This window comes from Eschrichtius robustus, chromosome 9, assembly GCF_028021215.1.
Source record: "Eschrichtius robustus isolate mEscRob2 chromosome 9, mEscRob2.pri, whole genome shotgun sequence".
Lineage (NCBI taxonomy): Eukaryota > Metazoa > Chordata > Mammalia > Artiodactyla > Eschrichtiidae > Eschrichtius > Eschrichtius robustus.
Window position 1 is genome coordinate 20,897,394 of NC_090832.1, and position 18,110 is coordinate 20,915,503.

General features: G+C 38.3%; 1 protein-coding gene across 5 annotated transcripts in view; it reads right to left on the bottom strand.

Moving 5' to 3' along the window:
• Positions 1 to 18,110, bottom strand: part of UTRN (utrophin) — a 505,750-nt gene that overhangs the window by 348,209 nt on the left and 139,431 nt on the right. For all 5 annotated transcript variants that reach the window (XM_068550755.1, XM_068550756.1, XM_068550752.1 and 2 more), the window contains exons 17-19: positions 15,741 to 15,910; positions 11,035 to 11,158; positions 7,059 to 7,146 (exon numbers count right to left, since the gene is read on the bottom strand). In XM_068550755.1, coding sequence (XP_068406856.1) covers positions 7,059 to 7,146; positions 11,035 to 11,158; positions 15,741 to 15,910 — 382 coding nt within the window. The remainder of the gene's footprint in view (positions 1 to 7,058; positions 7,147 to 11,034; positions 11,159 to 15,740; positions 15,911 to 18,110) is intronic.

Sequence of the window (18,110 nt, forward strand, 5' to 3'; positions counted from 1 at the left end):
TCTGTACCCCTCCCTCCCCGCGGCCTGGGTGAGCCAGAGCCCCCGAAGCAGCTGCTCCTTTAACCCCGTCCTGTCTGGGCGGGGAACAGACGCCCTCAGGCGACCTACACGCAGAGGCGGGTCCAAATCCAAAGCTGATCCCCAGGAGCTGTGCAAACAGAGAAGAGAAAGGGAAATCTCTCCCAGCAGCCTCAGAAGCAGCGGATTAAAGCTCCACAAACAACTTGATGTGCCTGCATCTGTTGAATACCTGAATAGACAACGAATCATCCCAAATTCAGGAGGTGAACTTTGGGAGCAGGATATATTAATTTTTCCCCTTTTCCTTTTTTTGTGAGTGTATATGTATATGCTTCTGGGTGAGATTTTGTCTGTATACCTTTGCTTTATAATAGCTTTATTTTACATCACTATATTATAGCCTCTTTCTTTCTTTCTTTCTATTTTTTCTCCCTTTTACTCTGAGCCGTGTGGACGAAAGGCTCTTGGTGCTCCAGCCAGGCATCAGGGCCGTACCTCTGAGGTGGGAGAGCCAACTTCAGGACACTGGTCCACAAGAGACCTCCCAGCTCCACGTAATACCAAACGGCAAAAATCTCTCAGAGATCTCCATCTCAACATCAAGACCCAGCATCACTCAATGACCAGCAAGCTACAGTGCTGAACACCCTATGCCAAACAACTAGCAAGACAGGAACACAGCCCCATCCATTAGCAGAGAGGCTGCCTAAAATCATAATAAGGCCACAGACACCCCAAAATACACCACCAGACGTGGACGTGCCCACCAGAAAGACAAGATCCAGCCTCATCCACCAGAACTCAGGCACTAGTTCCCTCCACCAGGAAACCTACACAACCCACTGAACCAACCTTAGCCACTGGGGACAGATACCAAAAACAACGGGAACTACGAACCTGCAGCCTGTGAAAAGGAGACCCCAAACACAGTAAGATAAGCAAAATGAGACGACAGAAAAACACACAGCAGATGAAGGAGCAGGGTCAAAACACACCAGATTTAACAAATGAAGAGGAAATAGGTAGTCTACCTGAAAAAGAATTCAGAATAATGATAGTAAGGATGATCCAAAATCTTGGAAACAGAATAGACAAAATGCAAGAAACATTTAACAAGGAGGTAGAAGAACTAAAGAGGAACCAAGCAATGATGAAAAACACAATAAATGAAATTAAAAATACTCTAGATGGGATCAATAGCAGAATAACTGAGGCAGAAGAAAGGATAAGTGACCTGGAAGATAAAATAGTGGAAATAACTACTGCAGAGCAGGATAAAGAAAAAAGAATGAAAAGAACTGAGGACAGTCTCAGAGACCTCTGGGACAACATTAAATGCACCAACATTCGAATTATAGGGGTCCCAGAAGAAGAAGAGAAAAAGAAAGGGACTGAGAAAATATTTGAAGAGATTATAGTTGAGAACTTCCCTAATATGGGAAAGGAAATAGTTAATCAAGTCCTGGAAGCACAGAGAGTCCCATACAGGATAAACCCAAGGAGAAACACGCCAAGACACATATTAATCAAACTGTCAAAAATTAAATATAAGGAAAACATATTAAAGGCAGCAAGGCAAAAACAACAAATAACACACAAGGGAATCCCCATAAGGTTAACAGCTGATCTTTCAGCAGAAACTCTGCAAGCCAGAAGGGAGTGGCAGGATATACTTAAAGTGATGAAGGAGAAAAACCTACAACCAAGATTACTCTACCCAGCAAGGATCTCATTCAGATGTGATGGAGAAATTAAAATCTTTACAGACAAGCAAAAGCTGAGAGAGTTCAGCACCACCAAACCAGCTTTACAACAAATGCTAAAGGAACTTCTCTAGGCAAGAAACACAAGAGAAGGAAAACACCTACAATAACAAACCCAAAACATTTAAGAAAATGGGAATAGGAACATACATATCCATAATTACCTTGAATGTAAATGGATTAAATGCTCCCACCAAAAGACACAGGCTGGCTGAATGGATACAAAAACAAGACCCATATATATGCTGTCTACAAGAGACCCACTTCAGACCTAGAGACACATACAGACTGAAAGTGAGGGGATGGAAAAAGATATTCCATGCAAATGGAAATCAAAAGAAAGCTGGAGTAGCAATTCTCATATCAGACAAAATAGACTTTAAAATAAAGACTATTACAAGAGACAAAGAAGGACACTATAATGATCAAGGGATCGATCCAAGAGGAAGCTATAACAATTGTAAATATTTATGCACCCAACATAGGAGCACCTCAATACATAAGGCAAATACTAACAGCCATAAAAGGGGAAACCGACAGCAACACAACCATAGTAGGGGACTTTAACACCCCACTTTCACCAATGGACAGATCATCCAAAATGAAAATAAATAAGGAAACACAAGCTTTAAATGATACATTAAACAAGGTGGGACTTAATTGATATTTATAGGACATTCCACCCAAAAACAACAGAATACACATTTTTCTCAAGTGCTCATGGAACATTCTCCAGGATAGATCATATCTTGGGTCACAAATCAAGCCTTGGTAAATTTAAGAAAATTGAAATCGTATCAAGTATCTTTTCCGACCACAACGCTATGAGACTAGATATCAATTACAGGAAAAGATCTGTAAAAAATACAAACACATGGAGGCTACACAATACACTACTTAATAACGAAGTGATCACTGAAGAAATCAAAGGGGAAATCAAAAAATACCTAGAAACAAATGACAATGGAGATACGACAACCCAAAACCTATGGGACGCAGCAAAAGCAGTGCTAAGAGGGAAGTTTACAGCAATACAAGCCTACCTCAAGAAACAGGAAACATCTCGAATAAACAACCTAACCTTGCACCTAAAGCAATTAGAGAAAGAAGAACAAAAAAACCCCAAAGCCAGCAGACGGAAAGAAATCATAAAGATTAGGTCTGAAATAAATGAAAAAGAAATGAAGGAAACAATAGCAAAAATCAATGAAACTAAAAGCTGGTTCTTTGAGAAGATAAACAAAATTGATAAACCGTTAGCCAGACTCATCAAGGGAAAAAGGGAGAAGACTCAAATCAATAGAATTAGAAATGAAAAAGGAGAAGTAACCACTGACACTGCAGAAATACAAACGATCATGAGAGATTACTACAAGCAACTCTATGCCAATAAAATGGACAACCTGGAAGAAATGGACAGATTCTTAGAAATGCACAAACTGCCGAGACTGAACCAGGAAGAAATAGAAAATATGAACAGACCAATCACAAGCACTGAAATTGAAACTGTGATTAAAAACCTTCCAACAAACAAAAGCCCAGGACCAGATGGCTTCACAGGCGAATTCTATCAAACATTTAGAGAAGAGCTAACACCTATCCTTCTCAAACTCTTCCAAAATATTGCAGAGGGAGGAACACTCCCCAACTCATTCTACGAGGCCACCATCACCCTGATACCAAAACCAGACAAAGATGTCACAAAGAAAGAAAACTACAGGCCAATATCACTGATGAACATAGATGCAAAAATCCTCAACAAAATACTAGCAAACAGAATCCAACAGCACATTAAAAGGATCATACACCATGATCAAGTGGGGTTTATCCCAGGAATGCAAGGATTCTTCAACATACGCAAATCAATCGATGTGATACACCATATTAACAAACTGAAGGAGAAAAACCATATGATCATCTCAATAGATGCAGAGAAAGCTTTCGACAAAATTCAACACCCATTTATGATAAAAGCCCTGCAGAAAGTAGGCATAGAGGGAACTTTCCTCAACATAATAAAGGCCATATATGACAAACCCACAGCCAACATTGTCCTCAATGGTGAAAAACTGAAACCATTTCCACTAAGATCAGGAACAAGACAAGGTTGCCCACTCTCACCACTATTATTCAACATAGTTTTGGAAGTGTTAGCCACAGCAATCAGAGAAGACAAAGAAATAAAAGGAATCCAAATCAGAAAAGAAGAAGAAGTAAAGCTGTCACTATTTGCAGATGACATGATACTATACATAGAGAATCCTAAAGATGCTACCAGAAAACTCCTAGAGCTAATCAATGAATTTGGTAAAGTAGCAGGATACAAAATTAATGCACAGAAATCTCTTGCATTTCTATACACTAATGACGAAAAATCTGAAAGTGAAATTAAGAAAACACTCCCGTTTACCATTGCAACAAAAAGAAAAAAATATCTAGGAATAAACCTACCTAAGGAGACAAAAGACCTGTATGCAGAAAATTATAAGACACTGATGAAAGAAATGAAAGATGATACAAATAGATGGAGAGATATACCATGTTCCTGGATTGGAAGAATCAACATTGTGAAAATGACTCTACTACCCAAAGCAATCTACAGATTCAATGCAATCCCTATCAAACTACCACTGGCATTTTTCACAGAACTAGAACAAAAAATTTCACAATTTGTATGGAAACACAAAAGACCCCGAATAGCCAAAGCAATCTTGAGAACGAAAAATGGAGCTGGGGGAATCAGGCTCCCTGACTTCAGACTATATTACAAAGCTTCAGTAATCAAGACAGTTTGGTACAGGCACAAAAACAGAAATATAGATCAATGGAACAGGATAGAAAGCCCAGAGATAAACCCACACACATATGGTCACCTTACCTTTGATAAAGGAGGCAAGCATATACAGTGGAGAAAAGACAGCCTCTTCAATAAGTGGTGCTGGGAAAATTGGACAGGTACATGTAAAAGTATGAAATTAGAACACTCCCTGACACCATGCACAAAAATAAACTCAAAATGGATTAAAGACCTAAGTGTAAGGGCAGACACTATCAAACTCTTAGAGGAAAACATAGGCAGAACACTCTATGACATACATCACAGCAAGATCCTTTTTGACCCAGCTCCCAGAGAAATGGAAATAAGAACACAAATAAACAAATGGGACCTAATGAAACTTAAAAGCTTTTACACAGCAAAGGAAACCATAAACAAGACCAAAAGACAACCCTCAGAATGGGAGAAAATATTTGCAAATGAAGCAACTGACAAAGGATTAATCTCCAAGATTTACAAGCAGCTCATGCAGCTCAATAACAAAAAAACCAACAACCCAATCCAAAAATGGGCAGAAGACCTAAATAGACATTTCTCCAAAGAAGATATACAGATGGCCTACAGACACATGAAAGAATGCTCAACATCATTAATCATTAGAGAAATGCAAATCAAAACTACAATGAGATATCATCTCACACCGGTCAGAATGGCCATCATCAAAAAATCTAGAAACAATAAATGCTGGAGAGGGTGTGGAGGAAAGGGAACACTCTTGCACTGTTGGTGGGAATGTAAATTGATACAGCCACTATGGAGAACAGTATGGAGGTTCCTGAAAAAACTACAAATAGAACTACCATACGACCCAGCAATCCCACTACTGGGCATATACCCTGAGAAAACCATAGGTCAAAAAGAGTCATGTACCAAAATGTTCATTGCAGCTCTATTTACAATAGCCAGGACATGGAAGCAACCTAAATGTCCATCGACAGATGAATGGATAAAGAAGATATGGCACATATATACAATGGAATATTACTCAGCCATAAAAAGAAATGAAATGGAGGTATTTGTAATGAGGTGGATGGAGTTAGAGTCTGTCATACAGAGTGAAGTAAGTCAGAAAGAGAAAAACAAATACAGTATGCTAACACATATATACGGAATCTAAGGGAAAAAAAAAAAGAAAAAAAAAGGCCATGAAGAACCTAGTGGCAAGACGGGAATAAAGACACAGACCTACTAGAGAATGGACTTGAGGATATGGGGAGGGGGAGGGGTGAGATGTGACAGGGTGAGAGAGTGGCATGGACAGATATACACTACCAAATGTAAAATAGATAGCTAGTGGGAAGCAGCCACATAGCACAGGGAGATCAGCTCGGTGCTTTGTGACCACCTAGAGGGGTGGGAGGGGGAGGGTGGGAGGGAGGGAGAGGCAAGAGGGAAGAGAAATGGGAACATATTGTGTATGTATAACTGATTCACTTTGTTATAAAGCAGAAGCTAACACACCATTGTAAGGCAATTATACTTCAATAAAGATGTTTAAAAAAAAAAATTCATGTCTGTGTCAGCTTTTAGTGAGTGTGGCAGAATTAGAGTGCAGAGATTCATTTATTTTAAAAAATCTGTTATTAAAAATTTTTAGGATGGGGTGGGAAGCTTAGAAATTGGGACACTCGTCTGAATAGGGTCTGTATGTTCGGTTTAATTTTCTCATTTTGGGGGAGTGTCTGCCTTTTGTTAGTGAGAGTAAAAGTGGTTTTTAACATTTCCCACTGTCATTCCACTTTATCCATTATTCTAAATTTACAGTACTGTATTTTACTTCTCTACATGTGGTTAGTGCCGTTAATCCTACTGCTGCTTTAAAACCAGAAATGTTGAACCGAAATGAAAGCACAACTGGGTGATTCTCCCGGCCTTTCCTCCTCTTCAATACATTTGAAATAAATCCTAGGCCATGGATAATTAATGTAGAAGAAATTTCTTTACAGAGTGTAATTTGCCCAGCGTCTGCTTATGTAAGGATGCAGATATATGGGAATCTTGCATGATACCACTACACCAGTGGCGCTGCTTAGGATGCAGATATATGATTCAGTTCAGTTAGAAAAGCACATCAAATTCTTCAGTAAAACAGATGTTTGAATAATTACATCACTGGTTTTCTCAAACTAGTTTCATCAAAAAATTCCAGCATGGTGAAGTCTGGTAGGACCTTTCTACCTAATGCATGTGAATTAAGTTTTGTGACTTCTCTTGTAGCACAGAAATGTTCATAAAAAATGAAATTATCTGTTTTCATTTGACTTTCACGACTGCTATACCAAACCCGGTTTTCTTGGTTTAGCTTATTTTGTTCCTAAAGATCGTCAACTACTATAACAGAGTAATGGGGCACTTGGATGATGTAGCTTTAAGAATTGACTCCCATATGTCTGGCAAAGTATTGATTAAAAAAAAAAAAAAAAAATCAAGGTTCTCACCTTTTCCCATTTGCTCCAAAAGGATTTGTCCGGTTTGGTTTAATTCATCTAGTCTGGAACTTCTTTCCATCTGTTCCTTTTCTAATCCCTGAAAATAAAGTCCCAATATAAGAAAAGTGCAGACTTTCTTCTCAATATAGTATTAATGCTTACTGAAGTTTTTATATTTAATGTCCCTCCCACATTCTCTTGAGGTGTTACAGTCAAAGTTTACCTAAGAAAATACCAAGATAAAACTATGCCATTTCAGGCTGCCCTCCAGAACACTAGAGATGATTAAATTTCAAAAGGTAAATTCAAACAAACAATATAAAACTTTGGTATCCTTAAAAATGGTCTACATCAAAAAAAAATCTTTAAAAGTCTTTGCTGAATTTGTTAAAATACTGCCCCTGCTTTATGTTTTGGTTTTCTGCCCGCGAGGCATGTGGGATCTTAGCTCCCGGATCAGGGATCAAACACGCACCCCCTGCATTGGAAGGTGAAGTCCTAACCACTAGACCACCAGGGAAGTCCCTGGTTTCTTTTATAAGAAGAAAAAATTGTACACTACCTACATGAGTTCCTATCAAGAGGAGGTAATTAAAATTAGTATTTTAGATCCAGAATATTTATTCACATACATGGCCTCAGTATACTCCACGCCATAAAAATAACAGTTTGACTGAAATGAACTGAATGCACTATGAAGACAGAGATCACCAAACAAAAATAAATTAATTAATACGAAAGACAGAAATAATTTGAGCCCAATATCATTTGTTGGTGTTACACTAAGTGTAGGGTCTAACACAAACTTCAATTACCAGCATAATTCATACATAATTTTTTAACAATAACAATATGCTTTAGGACCCAAACCAAACTATTTTATCCTTTATATTCAAAGAGTGGCTCTTAATTTTAATATTTATGTCTCTATGATTTTATATTCTCAATGTCCCTATATCTCAGAGACAGGGGAAGACAAAATCTTCCAGAATTAGTTAGAAAGGGCTGAGCAAAACCATGGACACACACATACACACACATGTGTTGTATACACAATCAGTATTTGAAATTTCTCCATTTGATAATTACCTAACCACTCAAATAGTGTCCAAAAGAGCACAATCAAAGCATCCAAGCAACCCATATTACTTCAACCAGACAACCTAGAGAAGAATCCCACTTCTAGGGTCTATGAATGTAAGCACTATCAAATAAATTTAACTCTCCTATTTTGATCCACACAAACCTTAATGTGACCAAGTCAAACAACCATTTTTATAGTCAAAGATCAAGAAAGAACAAGAGATTCTACGAAACACCACTTATTTTTGTTAAACTATCAATGTAAAAAGTCACCGTCAAACTGGAGAAAAATTATTACCTGCTTTATACAAACTGATTTTTTGCTACTTTTTTATGGTGGTGGTAGATTATTAGACTAGGGATTCTCCACCCAGGTATTGCATCAGTGGGAACAAGTTATTCTTTCACTAAAATAAAATTAAGTTGATATTTCCCAAATTTGCAAGAAAAATTAGCGATTAAAGCAATGGTTAAATTTTATTTTACATTTTTCTCAGATCTTTGGCATCTACTACTTCTTGTCTGAAACAACAAAATAAACGAACTTATAAATAAAGGAAAAACACAGGAACTGCCAATCATGCCTTACATAAACATACACAATTGTTACTTTTATCCCCTCAAATATTAGAGTAACAATTTCTGGAAGTAAAATTGTTCCTAGATCACAGGATGGCATTTAACTTCTCAGTGTTTTGTGGGACTTGTTCCATAAAGATCACTGTAGCTTCCAAATTCTCTGCCACTTTACTGCCTTTGAGAATTGGGTTGTTGAACGATCATTAATATCATCTGCTGGCCTTCCAGAAGCATATGGAATGATGGAGCACAGCCCCCATGCCTGGCTCTCTTGAGCCCCTGTGCAGAGGGCTTTGATGACGGTGCTTCCACATTCCCCCTCTCCACAGTCAACACGGTCTCCTTCCATAAGCCAAGAACTTCATAGAGTGCTGAAAATACAGGTTTCAAGGGAAAATCATCCACACTTCCTAAGCAGTGGCAGCAGGCATATAAACAAATAATGACACAAATGCAATAAGGGCTTTCACAGAGGTATGGTCAAAGCAATACGGAATCTGCCTCATGAGGCTAAAGGAGGCTTTCTGAAGTAGGAGGCATTTCAGCCACACAGCAAAGGCTTAATAAAGGGCCATTCGGAGCCCGGAAAGCAACACATGGGGAAGGCAGGATATTGAGAAAAGCGTAGGAGTCAGGAGGGCTGGAGCTCTGACGAGTGAGTGAGAGGTGCTGAGTTTCTGCTTAGAGGTAGGGAAGAGAGCTGTCTGGAAGTGCCTTGTAAGGGCACTGTGGCCTTTACATTTTATCCCCACAGCAATGGCAAGTCATTAACTAATTGCAAGCGCTGGAGCTGTATAATCAAATTTATATCTTAGAACTCATCAAGAGTGAGATGATATTAGTATGTTATTAGTAACAATGACATTAAATAATAACAGTAATTTCATAAATGTGTATTTTAATGAGAATTATTTTAATAGTTCACTGTTAAGTAAAATGTTGGCTGATGGTTTGAACTGGACATCTTAAAGCTATGTTAAGAAGATGTACTACTATTGAGATGATTATCTTTTAAAATTTATTTGATTTTAATTTAAATCTACTAATGCTGTATATTAATAGATTTTCTAATTTTAGACTATTTGTGGATTCCTATAAAAAACATACTGTGTGGTTATAAGTAAAAGATTGCCTTTTCCGATATTATTGAGTTCTAGTTGCTAGCATTTTAAGTTTAAAAAAATATCCTTTTTAAATGACATGTAAAAAGGGAAGGTAAACAGTGGCAAGTGCTGCAAAGAAAGGAAGTCTGATGAGAATAGAAATCTATCCTTTGGATTTTGAAAGCAATCGTCAATGGTGACCTCTAAATAAGAACAGTTACAGTGGAATGATAAGGCAAAAATCAGTCTCAACTTCTCATCCAAACATTCAAAGTCGGCCAGGGTCTGATCCTAAACCACCTCTCCAGCCTTAACTCTCTACTACTTTTACACATACGCCTAGCACAAAACAAAACGAATTATCTGTTCCAAGCATCACAACACGCTTGCCCCCCTCCGAGCCTCTGCTCAGGGGCACTGCCTGCCTGGTGTGCCCTTCTGACCAGCTCCAAGCCCCCTCCTTCAGTGTCACTTTGCCTTCTGGACTTCACCAGTGTATAGAGACAGCTGCAAGCCTGGCCTCCTCTCAATTCCATCGGTACCTACCACTTTCTAACTCACATCATCTACACATACGTCTTGTTTTTTAAACATTCACCAAACTCTTTATAAACGCCATTGCTGATGCAGATGGTGATACAGACTTGCTCTAGGTGCCTAAATAATTCATGCAAGGATGTACAGAGACTTAATGAACCCCAAAGACATAAATCACTGCAATCTCCTGTTGCAATTTACAGTAACACACGTGCGGTACAAAGTAGCAGAGCTACAATCCCATACATTTTATAGTGTTTATTTGTTTTAAATATGTCTCTCCTCTAAAAAGAATGTATATAGAAGAAATCTTGAGATTTGAAATAGTTTCTTGCATTCGGAAGGCAAAACATTTTCAGCATACACACATGTACTATTAGATACCAGATTAAGATAGATCTAATGAAGCTAAAAATTAGTAAGGACAACTGGATCACCTTAGCAAGTGTCCCTTCCTGCACATCTCAATTAACCGGTTAAGGAAGGAGGAAAAAAACTCCTCCTCCACCCAGGAATCCAATGCCAGCCAGCTTGAATAGATTCAAAATGTACTACAGCGTTCTAAAAGGTATCTTACGGCTACATTTTGGAAGATTTTGGATCCCATCACATCTTTATGCCAACAGCAAATCCATCCTGATGAAATATTTTATTCACTGTGATATTTTTGTTTTATGTTTTACCTTCAACTTCTTTTTCATTTCTGATGTTTCTTGCATCTTCTTATACTCTTTTATCTCTGTGGCCTGAATGGCAGTCTTTGATTTCAAGATCCAGTTCAACAGCTCAGCACTTACGGCATCAAACCTGATTTGAGATTCAGATGTTACCAAATGTCAGTCATTTTCTTCTATTGTTTCACTTGGCTCAAGAAAGAGGCGTGTGTTTTTAAGCACTCCTCAAAAATAAAGCCAACCCAGAAATACAGTAACATACAAAATAAGACCATACGTTTACAATTAAAAGTATGAAAAACAGGAACAAAATCGTAATGTCAATAAATAAAGAAAATAATTAAATAAAAATTTTAAACATTATAAGAAACCACTTATACTTTCGTAAACCCTTTGTAGATCATGAAAAACAGATTTGGTTAGATCACAGCAGAAAAGAACAAGTACAGACATTCCTAAGTTAATGCCTTCTTTAATTCAACATGTAATTACTGAGTCTCCTATATGCCAGGCACTGGCCTGGGCTCTTAATGTGAAGGTAAACCAGCACAATCCCAGGAATTCACAGGATGCCTCCTAACCCAATCGGGGAGGGAATGGCTTCCTGGGGAACAACAGCATTATGCCCAGGAGTTTTCCGCATAAAGGGAGAACAAAGAAAGGGAGGAACACACTTTGCACACTATAAGTAGTTAGGTGTGGCTGGAATAGCAAGCACTACTCAGGGAGGAACAATTGACAATGTGGCAGAGAGCCACAGGGACCAGTAACTGGAAAGCCCTGCAGGATAGATTAAGGAGTTGGACCTTACCCAAAAGACAGCTGAGAGCCAGTGAGGGGTTTAAAGTGTGGGACGGACATGATTATATTTACCCTTTTGTGTTCACTGAGGAGAAAGAATAAAGAGAGGCAAGTCCAGAGAACAGGCTGTGGTAGTATCGGAAGCCAAACCAAATGACAGTGGAGAAGGAGAAAAGGGGACAGACTTGAGAGGTGTTGAGAAAGTCAGTCAAAACCACAGTGAGGAGGAACAAGAGGAGAAACAGTCACTGGTTGCTGGCCATATGCCAGGCCCTTCTCTAAATGGTTTATATGCATTATTAAGTCAAGGAATCCTCACGACAACCCTGTGAGTATGCACTATTATTATCCTTTCTAATGATGCAGGAATTGAGCTCGAAGAGGTTTTAAATAACTACTCCAGGCAGCAAAGCTAACAAAAGGTAGAGCTGGGATTCAAGCTGAAGAGTCTGTGCTCTTGTCCAGGGCTTTGCCCCAGGGCTTCTCAAAGCAACATCTGGGTATTTTCAGAGACTTTCAGGTAAGCACAGGTTGTCCTTGCTGATTCTTTTTGGAAACTTTTGGGAAAGTGTTTCTAGTGAATTATGAATATTTGTCTTTGCATCAAGATAAATTTTTCTTGTACTTTGAATGGGATTTTGTGACACTCTAGGTACATAACCAGGGGTCACAGTATCACTCAAACAAGGGTACACGCCTCCTGTCATCTTAAGAGCAGATTTCTATTTAATCTTTCAGAGAAGAGGAGCACAAACCAAAGATCATATGTTTTAAATGACCTTGGAGACTTACTCCATCTCTGCCCTCAATGTAGCAAGAGCAATGTGAACGCCTTAGAGGCCCAGCGATCTCAGGTCATGTTAACAGAAATGTATCTAGATTATAGGAAATGACTGTCCCTATGGTGACTGAAAACAAAAAACAAAACAAAACAAAAAACAGCCACTAGCAGCACCAGGAGAAGAGAAGGGGAAATAAACCATCATTTCTGAAGCATGTATTATAAGCTGTGCTAAGCAGTTATTCAAGGTTCACATCTGCTCGGACAGCCCCATTTTAAGACAAGCTAATAGTGTAAGACAAGCTAGTAGTGTAATAATAAGACAAGCTAATAAGACTAAAAACATTAAAGGATCTGGAAACCATGTCACATTAGGATGCTTAAGAATACTTAGACTTTAGGACAATGTAAATTAGAATATGAAACCTATCCTTAAATTCTGAAGAGGTACCATATTGAAGAGAGATGACGTAGCTCTATATCACTCCAAGATGCAAAACTAGCACACATGAATAGACTTAGAGGGGCAAACTTTGGGCAAAATTTCTAATAATGAAACTTCACTGCCGTCTATTATAATGAACTGGATGTACTCAAGCCTCCATTTGTCCAGGAATGAACTGAAGGCATTTCTGCATCAATCAAACCATGGATAAAAGACTGTGGAATCCACAACTAGGTGCCCACCCAACAGACACCTCCCTCCCCACACTTCTTCCTTGCTGCCCGAGTACCCCAGAACACAACTATAGAGACTGAAAAGGCAGGACAGTTTCAACCTTCCAGGAACCCAGGGTGTGGGCAAGTGACTGAGTCCGGGCCAGTGAGACCAGGGTGCGGGAGTTAGCTGATATCTTCCAGGAAAGGTTTTTCTCCCTGATTAAAAATTTTTAAACTAAACAAATAAGGAAAAACTGCTCTACCTGCCTATAAAGCAGGTTATACAAGGATGTCATGCCCAGTGCTACAGCAGCATCTTGGGACCATGAGAAGACAAGGGAAAAGCCAACATGCTGAGGAGGGCAGAGACAAGGTGCCAGGATGCTGACCCACAGCATCCCATTAAAACTGCCCCACCTCCGGACTTCTTGTAATGTGAGATTATCAATGACCTCATCGTTTAAGTCACTTTGGGTACAGTATTCTGTTTCTTGCAGCAGAATTCACCCTATATAACATGGTCGTGTTTAAGATTTTATAGTTACGCACTGTGATATTGTGATGTATAGTGAGAAATGTATATTTGGTCTTTGTCCCTATTTCTGGCACAGTGTTCCCCAAACCCTTGGAATTTCCAGTGATGAGAGCCACAAAGGTGTCATTTGTTATGTTAGTGAGATGACTTTTGGATCCCAGCTAAAAAGGTGGGCTGGTTGTTAGGAGACCCAACCCTGTGATTAGAGGGTTGGAACTTTCGGTCTCACCCCCCTGACCTCAGGGGAGAGGAGAGGGGATGGAGGTTGAATCAATCGCCAAAGGTCAATGATTTAATCAATCATGACTATGTAATGAAGCCTCCCTAAAAACCCAAAAGGATGGGGTTCAGAGAGCTTCGGGTTGGTGAACACATGGATATTCAGAGAGAATGGGGCACCTGGAGAGGGCATGGGAGGTCCACACCCTTTCCCCATGACTTGCCCTGTACATCTCTTCAATCTGGCTGTTCCTGGGTGGCATTCCTTTTATAATAAACAGATAATCTATTAAGTAAAATGTTTCTCTGAGTTTTGTAAGCTGCTCTAGCAAATTAACTGAACCAGAGGAGGTGGTGTTAGAAACCTCTGAATTATAACCAGTTGGTCAGAATACAGGTAACAACCTGGATTTGCGACTAGCGTCTGAAGTCCCAGGAGGAGGTCGTGGAAACCTCCAACCTGTAGCCAGTCGGTAAGAAACACAGGTAACCTGGGCTTGTAACTGGCATCTGGTCTGGGGCAGGGGAGGAGGAAGAGAAAGCAGTCTTGTAGGACTAAACCTGTGAAGTCAGAATTGGTACCAGAACGTATTTATGCACCCTAGTCTTTTACAACCTTCCCAGCTTCCAAATGCACATAGTCAGCACTGGAGAGACACCCTGCCAGATACACTGACAGAATATAAACACTCAGGAAATGAAAGGTCTGTGGTGATATCAACATCAGAAGCATCTCCCTCATCTGCTACCTTGGCTCCAGAAGTAAAAGTTCCACAGCCGCTGCTTGCAACTCAGAAGTCCACTGGTCCTGCAAGGAGATGCTCTTAGGAGGACTGCCTTATTATCAAAATGAAAGTCATCAGATAAAATTACAATCCTGCTTTGTCTAATAAAAGCTAAACTGGGGAAATCATATCATTTTTATTCAGGCAAAAATAACAGCCCATTTACCCAAGCACTGGGATTCTTCTGTCAAAGGGCAAGAATGATAGCACTACTCAAGGGCTGCTCTGAGACTACCTGCTCCAGTGCCTGTGAGGAACAGTACCTCGCCCACAGGAGAGCTCTGCAGAGGGTCTGACACTAGTAAAAGCTCACTATATGCCAGCCATGGTTATTCCTCTTATAAGGATCCTGAGTTTCTTTTGAGTCAGCAATGAAAAGATATTTTACCAAAGATGGATTTTAAAGCTAAACATGAAGAATCTGCTAATAAATATGACAAAGGAATTAACAAAGAAAGAAGACATGAAAAAAGAAAGAAGGGGGAAAAGGAAGAAAAGGAGACTGAAAATGAATTACTTCCCTGAAGTAAGTTTTTTTAAAGGTGAGAAGAGGAAGGAGAGTCACAAAGAATAAGGAGATGGATCTAAAGCAAAATTGTAGAAACTGTGATAGAGAAAGAAAGAATAAATGAGGGATCATGGACAATCATATCCACCCAAGGTAACTGATGGGAAAGGAAGAAGGGTTCTGTCACACAGTTCTCCCAATTGAACCCAAGATAAATAAAATCATCCAGATGATTTAGATGCTTAGCACTGTAAAGTGGAATATTCAGAAGACTCAGAGGTAGTGAGTGGTTCAGTAGTTGAATTTCCATTACAATAATTATGTCTAAATTTGCGTACGATTAGTGATCAGTACAAAATAAGTTCTGAGTACAAAATACATTATGTGCGGGATTGGGTTTGGAAAATAGTCTCTATCTATTCTCACCTTTTCTTAGTTTCCAAATCCACAGGGATCTGTCTCTTCTTTGGGGGAGGAGGAGGAGGCAGCTCTTGCTTAGACCTTTTTGTAGTTACTTGTTCTCTTAGGCGAACTGTCTCCAAAAGATCCTTCTGAGGAATCTGGGACATTCCCAGCTTTGCGACAGCCTGAGTCACCTGAAATAAAAATCATCCAGTTTTAATGTTTTATAACAGCTTTATTGGGATATAATTCACATGCCATAAAATTCTCCCCTTGGAAATGTACGGTCCAATGGTTATTAGTATATTCAGAGTTGTGCAACCATGCCCACTTTCTAATTCCAGAATAGTTTTATCATTTCAAAAGGAAGCCCTAAAGTCTCTGTCACAATTACTCAACTCTGTTATTGTGGCAGGAAAAAAGCCATAGACAATATGTACTGATAAATTAATGGGCATGACTGTGTTCCAATAAAACTTTATTCACAAATACAAGGAGCTGATTAGATTTAGTCCACAAGGCCTGTAGTTTGCACACCCCTGCTCCAGACCTCAGGAACGACTACTTATCAATAACGTACAGCAATATATTCAAATGTATATACTGACCTTGTATCCTGCAAGCTCGTTGCATGTTTATCAGTCTAATAGTTTTGTGTGTGTGTGTGTGTATGGATTCCTTAGGATTTTCTATATAAAAGGTTATATCATGTGAGTACAGAGATAGTTTTATTTTTTTCCAATTCACATGAGTTTTATTTCTTTTTAATGCCTAATCATCCTGTCTAGAAACTCTAGTACAAGGACATCTTTGTCCTGTTCCTTACATGAGGGAGAAAGTATTCAGTCTTTCATCACTGAGTGTAATGTTGGTCGTTGGTTTTTATGTAGAAGCTCTTTATTAGGTTGAGAAAGCTCCCATCTATTTCCAGTTTGGTGTGTGTTTTTATCATAAAAGGGTGTTGAATTTTGTCAAATGCCTTTTTTATATCTATTTAGATGATCACATGTTTTTGTCTTTTATTCTATTGATATGGTGTAATGCATTGACTGATATTTCAATCTTCCCTTCTAGGGATAACTCCCACTTGGTCACAACGTATTATTCTTTTTATATGTTATTGGATTTGATTTTTAGTATTTACTTGGGAATTTTCACATCTATGTTCATAAGAGATATTTATACATAATTTTCTTTTCTTGTGATATCTTTGTTTTGGCATGGGAGAATACATATTTCCTATAATTATTTGGGAAATGTCCTCCACACCTCTACTTTCTGGAAGAATATGTAAAAGATGATGGTGATGACGACAATGATTTTATTCCAATAAGGTTGGTAGTGATATCATCTCATGTTTCTGATTTGAGAAATTTGAGTCCTCTCTTTTGTGCTTAGTTGGTGTGGCTAAAGTTCTGTCAATTTTGTTCATTTTTCCAATGAATCAAATTTTGGTTTTATTTAATTTCTCAATTGTTTTCTATTCTCTTTGTTAGATATTTGTACTCTAATGTTTGTTATTCTCTTTCTTCTACTTGGTTTAATTTACTCTTTTTTCTAGTTCTTAATGGAGAAGTTTAGGATGTTGACATAAGATCTTCTTTTTTAACATAGGCATGTAAAGCTATCAATTTCATTCTGAACACTACTTTCACTGCATTCATGAGTTTTGGTATGTTTTGGTTTTGTTTTTATTAATCTCAAATAATTTTCTAATTGTCCTTTTGATTTCTTCTTTTACTTCTTGGTTCTTTATAAGTGTGTTGTATAGTTTCCATATATTTTTGAATTTCCTAAATCTCCTTCCTTTATTGATATCTAAATAAATTATATTATCTTCAGAGAACAAAAAAAAAAAAAAAAAAAAAAAACCTTGTGCCCAAAACAGTCACTCCCCATCCTTCTCTCCCTCTTGGCCCCTGGCAACCACTAATCTACTTCCTGTCTCTCTGGATTTGCCTATTCTGGATACTTCATATAGATAGAATTATAGTGCATTAATCTTGTGACTGGCTACTTTTACTCAGCACAGTGTTTTCAGGGTTCATCCATGTTGTATCATGTATCAGTACCTCATTTTATTATTGCCTAATAATTGCATGGATATACCACATTTTGTTTATCCATCCATCTATTGATGGATATATCAGTTGTTTCACTTTTTGGCTATTATGAATAATGCTGCTGTGAACATTCATGTACAAACCAAAGTGTTAATTTTGTTCAATTTGTTAAAATATTCTTTAAATTAATAAGATTATTTAAGATTTCAAGATCATTTAATGGATTCAGGTCCAAGTGTTATCAGTTACTAAGGGTTGAATGACTGGATATCAGTAAGTTTTTTGAAGGTCTACTAAAATTTACTTTAGAAAACTAAAGATATTCACATGT